Raw genomic sequence first — 5,000 nt, 5'->3', positions numbered from 1 at the left:
AGACACGGAAATGGTTCATAATTATATCGTTGATAAGCGTGTAGAATGGGATAAAGCGCAATTTTATAATCATACATCTCACCTTCGTGACGAGTGAATTATTGCGCAATCTCATTCAACCGAACACAAACAACAACAATTACGCATTATATTACGATATGCCATATGAATGATGCATGTGGAACACGCCCTTCCTTTAGCCATGGAACATTCCAACTTGGCTGGCCATACTGAGACTTTTCAACTTGTGATCCTTCTTCCACTTCATGCGCCGGTTCTGGAACCAGATCTTGATCTGACGTTCACTAAGGCACAGGGTGTGGGCGATCTCGATGCGCCGCCGCCGAGTCAGGTAGCGGTTGAAGTGGAACTCCTTCTCGAGCTCCAAGGTCTGGTAACGTGTGTAGGCCGTTCTTGAGCGTTTGTGGTCAGGTCCTATACCATCTGTGGAGCATGTATAAAAGACGGAAATTAGATGACATTTGAGATTATTCCTCTGAATCGTACTAAACCAATTTCATATCATTTTATGTACAAATTTGTGTGTTTCTGACATGAGAATACTCACCGGCATTGTTGAGATGTAGCTTCCTCATCCATGGGTATATCTGTGGTTGCTGTTGAAACATTGCTGCCCCGATAGCATCCGACCCTCGCTGTGCCACTGTTGCTGCCTTGTCCGGTGAGGCTATTTCTCTGTCAGTGAAGCTTTGAAGCGCGGATTCCCGACAAAGCCCTTCAGCTTCTAGCATTCCAACTGATGCGGCCTTCGAGACATGATCGGGAGGGCCCTGCTCCACATTCGTCGGACATGATTCGCGAGGTACCTTGGCGGATAGCTCAAAGTCTGCGGTCGGTACCCGTGTATCTCCTGATTGCTCTGGCCGGCGATGGCTGAGGTCGAATCCAGGGAGCTCAAGGGGGTACCTGGAAAGGTTCATGGTGTACGTGTCCTTGAATGACGAATTCGTCGATTCGGATTCTCCATAGCCAGGGGAGAGAATTCCATAGGCGTTCTTGAAGCGAGGAGCGAAAGAGTTCACGAAGTACGAGCTCATTATTTGAATGAGTCCGGTTTCATTTGTTGCCTTTTGCTTCCCCTTCTTCCTTAATTTATTTATTTATTTGTTTCAAAATATGCGTGTCCCAGGCCCGGCGTCGCGCTGCGCTCGATCGTCGTATATATGAATAATGGTAATATTCCAAGCCATGCTGGATTCGAGTTTTGATGAGGGTTGCCAAATATGGACGCCGGTTTCAGGTCACGTGCTCTTTGTTGACCAGTCATAAATCCGGACGCAGCGATGTCTAAAGGGCGTCTCTATGAGTTGCGAGCGAACAGTGTTCCCACTCGGGCTACGCTGCATTGTTGCACAGCGTCATCTACCGGCCTCTAAGGCCATTCCGGCTAAAAAACAATTAAATAAAATATAATAAATACTGCAAGCGATTAGAGCCAAGCACAAAAGAAGTAAGGTAAGGAAAGGTGCTAGATTTAAACGCATATTAATTTCAACTGGCTTTTAATTTGCACACTTACACGTTTCAATACCCGGCACGTGCAAGAAATCGCTCTAAAGTCATAACCTGGAGTCAAGGATTATAGAGACAGAAGGTTGTTAAACAGCCTGCGTGGTTTAACGGTTACGTTTATAGGCGAGGAGAGCTTAGGCGACGATAAACTATAACCACTCCCTCGTGCATTTTTGAGCATTTAAAATTGCAGCATTCGTCCCAGGCAACGATATATATATATATATATATATATATATATATATATATATATATATATATATATATATATATATATATATATATATATATATATATATATATATATATATATATCAATCCTCAAATCTGATAAAATGGTAATGATATGGAAGAAGATTGAAAACTCCATTCAAACAAAGGAGAGAATGTGGTTTTGATAAAGGCAGCATTCCTCAGACACTTGGCAACTCGTAATAGAGACATTTAAATAAGCTTTCCTTTCAATAAAAATGTAGTGTATAGACAGCCATTTATTTTGACGTAGAATTATGACAATCGCCATGACCAGAAACACTGAATGCCCTGTCCTCATCTGTACAGAAATGTAATCGTGTAGGATATTTTATAACACTTAACCTGTTACTTTAATAATAATCCTTTTGATTTAGGGACACACAGGGGCGGTACTTGGTGCTATAGAGAGCAATGCCAATCTTAGTTTAATATCCTGTCATTTCAATCGTGTTATACATTAATTACAGAACTGAGTAATATTTATAAATATGTATAAACACTGCCTCCTTGGCAGAGGTAACAATAACAGTGTTTCCAGCAATTGGTGCTCTGTGAGGCCTGTATTTAGTCCATCTATCCATTTCACATATTCATCCCACATATTCATTCCATTTATGCATTTCAAAACTGTATTCCATGTATTTCTTCCATATATTAATTCCACGCATTTATTCATACGTTACTGCGGCTACAAAATCATTCAAATTGGAATATCATTAAAAAGTGTGTTTACACTTCTTTTTACATAACTTGAGATGTTGAGGACTCACATGTATGAAAGAAACAATCCAGTGTAATATGCAAACAGTGACAGGCATTGCCCTGGTAGCTAATCATTATTTTGCAATGCAGTTGTAAAAATACTCCTGGTGTGAGGGATCTTTGGGAAGTCTGAAACTGAACATTAAATGTCAATGATTGACATCAACACAGCTAATTATTTTCCACACCAATTTTTACTCCAGTCTTTTGATAAATAAATATGTAAATAGTCACCTTTGTTTTTCTTCGACTATATAAAGTATATAGAGCTAAGCTAAGAAAGCTAACACTATATAAAGATAACCCTATAGGCTACACTATGCTCAGCTATATACTATGTTAAGCCATATGATGTTAGGCTATACTAGGCTTGGCTAGACTATGTTGAGCTCTACTATGCTAAGCTATATGCAACTCAAATATTATGCTAGTGTCTCTTATGCTCGGCTGTGTGGTACTAAGCTAAAGATACTATGCTGGCCTACATAATACTAAGCTATATTATATGCTAGGCTATACTATACTATGTTAGGCTATACTATGATAGGGTATGCAAACCATGAGTGGAATAGAGAAAGGCTATTGAGGCTAGCTCGACTAGTTACATATATAATTTATTTAGAAGTTGCATTCGCTGCAAATTAAAATACTCAAAACAAACAACATATGTTGTTTGAATTACGCATTTGTGTACAGACAATAAAAATGTAAATACTGTGCAATGAATATTTACAATTTGATAACTATGGTGCTTTGGGCCAAAAATAAGTTTTTGCAAAATGTCCTATTGTTCAAATATCATTTTGTTTAATTTGTTTAAGGTATTTCTCTCACGTGAATACATTATATTTCTCAGACTTATTTTGAATATTGCAGACTTTATTGTACTATCGTACAAGTTGTTAAATCACGTGCCAAAAGCATGATTATAAGCTTGCCGTTGTTTAACGAGATTTTTTTTCATTTTTATTGTGCAAAATAATATTTGACATTTACACCATCCGGAAGGTATATAATAATCACGATAATTGCATATACCATTACAGATAGCATGCAGAAAATATTTACAGTGTTCCATCGTACGGTGTCACAAATTAAAGTTACTTCAGGCCTTGTACAACAAATCGAATGATGGAATACGCTGCATATCTTTTGAACATTTAAAACTGTTTTTAATGGCAACAGTAAGATTTGTGTAATTGCAGACAGAGTGCAGATGACACAAATAATATTAACAAAAAATATAGACAACCATTTACAAACGATGGTTCGTTCAGTATAACACAGTCAGGTCCCTCCTTTATTCTCATCTGTTGTCGCCGGGCGTTCTATCTCGGCCTTGCTTTTTTCCTCCAGATTATTTTCCTTTTTCCACTTCATGCGCCGGTTCTGGAACCAGATTTTGATTTGGCGTTCACTCAGGCAAAGGGTGTGGGCGATCTCGATGCGCCGTCGACGAGTCAGGTAGCGGTTGAAGTGGAACTCCTTCTCAAGCTCCAGGGTCTGGAAACGCGAGTACGTCTGACGGCCCCGCCGCCGGTCGCTGCTTGCCATGAGTCCTGCAGCGCACAGAGCGTACGTAACCACAATCGGAAAGCTGTTGGATAGCCAAGATTCGCTCGAAAGGCATCGATCGCCGTAGTGAGACAAGATGACACCTGAGCTCCAAGCTGGGCTGCCAAGAGGAAGATCTCACCTGCCCAACTACTCCAATTTGAGTACTAAAATGCATGCAGTGGATTACTTTGCAAACCAACGTTAAATTATAGAATCTATTTTTAACTAATAAACATTACAGATTGTAACTGGTGTTTGAGGTTAACTCTATCAGGTGTTAGACAGTCGAGCATGCTACAAGAGAAGAACGTACACTGAATCTGGCCTGTGCTCGAAAACACACACTCACCACTGTGCGAATTGCTCCTTTTCATCCATGGGTATATAGGCACGGCTTGCTTGGTGTCCTCACCCGAAGCCGATGTGGTCAATCTACAACCTCTGGCCTGCTCAAGTACAGGTCCAAGGGCTAAATGCACCAAGGCTCCCCCCTCATGTGAACTCAAATTCTCTGGCACGAGTCCGAATGCGGTGCATTCTTTGTTTGAACAAGAAACGTTGCAGTTGTGTAGGTCGCATGGAGAACGCGGACCACTCAGGCCATAGCCTGTGTGGTTCGTAAAATACGTAGATGGGCGGAATGAGCGACCTGGCTGTAGTGACACCCCAGCAGCATAAGGGTTGTCCATGTATCTTGAAGCTTCGCAGGTGAGAGGATAGACGGTTGAGGTACATGGTTCTGTCAAAGACTCCTGGCTTGATATTTGAAGACCCTCTGGATAGGGTGCTGAGTTGAAGAAATAGGTGCTCATAATGGTGGTTAGATAAGCTCCGTCTTGCTTTTGTGAGTATTTCTGTGATTGGAGAGTTGGGAGAGGACGATAAGTTTTTTT

The 5,000-nt window shown here is 40.7% G+C and overlaps 4 protein-coding genes across 8 annotated transcripts in view; 1 reads left to right on the top strand and 3 right to left on the bottom strand.

Moving 5' to 3' along the window:
- The window catches only part of LOC147032373 (homeobox protein Hox-A5-like), a 1,727-nt gene extending 384 nt beyond the window's left edge, over positions 1–1,343 (bottom strand). Inside the window, exons 1-2 of the mRNA XM_085869954.1 lie at positions 569–1,343; positions 1–444 (exon numbers count right to left, since the gene is read on the bottom strand). The exon at positions 1–444 is cut by the window's left edge and continues 384 nt beyond it. Coding sequence (XP_085726080.1) covers positions 197–444; positions 569–1,058 — 738 coding nt within the window. The 5' untranslated portion in view covers positions 1,059–1,343 and the 3' untranslated portion in view covers positions 1–196. The remainder of the gene's footprint in view (positions 445–568) is intronic.
- The window catches only part of LOC147032367 (uncharacterized), a 284,195-nt gene that overhangs the window by 67,342 nt on the left and 211,853 nt on the right, over positions 1–5,000 (top strand). For 2 of the 4 annotated variants that reach the window (XR_015055134.1, XM_085869948.1), the window contains exon 1: positions 250–389. The exons of 1 other annotated variant lie outside the window; for it this stretch is intronic. The gene's annotated coding sequence lies outside the window, so the exon portion shown is untranslated. Of the gene's footprint in view, positions 1–215; positions 390–5,000 lie in introns of those variants that run through there. One more of the 4 variants, XM_085869950.1, reaches the window with a different exon arrangement.
- LOC147032371 (homeobox protein Hox-D3a-like) overlaps positions 1–5,000 on the bottom strand; it is a 196,996-nt gene that overhangs the window by 171,672 nt on the left and 20,324 nt on the right. The window lies entirely within an intron of this gene.
- On the bottom strand, positions 3,822–4,919 carry LOC147032372 (homeobox protein Hox-B6b-like). Its single transcript, XM_085869955.1, has 2 exons — positions 4,457–4,919; positions 3,822–4,109 (listed from the first exon to the last, which is right to left on the bottom strand). The coding sequence occupies exons 1-2, from the start codon at positions 4,917–4,919 to the stop codon at positions 3,838–3,840; spliced, it is 735 nt and encodes a 244-aa protein (XP_085726081.1). The 3' UTR covers positions 3,822–3,837.

This window comes from Eptatretus burgeri, chromosome 2 (assembly GCF_056783735.1).
Source record: "Eptatretus burgeri isolate ZD-2024b chromosome 2, Ebu_testis_v1, whole genome shotgun sequence".
Taxonomy (NCBI): Eukaryota; Metazoa; Chordata; class Myxini; order Myxiniformes; family Myxinidae; genus Eptatretus; species Eptatretus burgeri.
The sequence above is the reverse complement of the archived record's forward strand: the minus strand, read 5'-3'. Positions and strand labels throughout refer to the sequence as shown.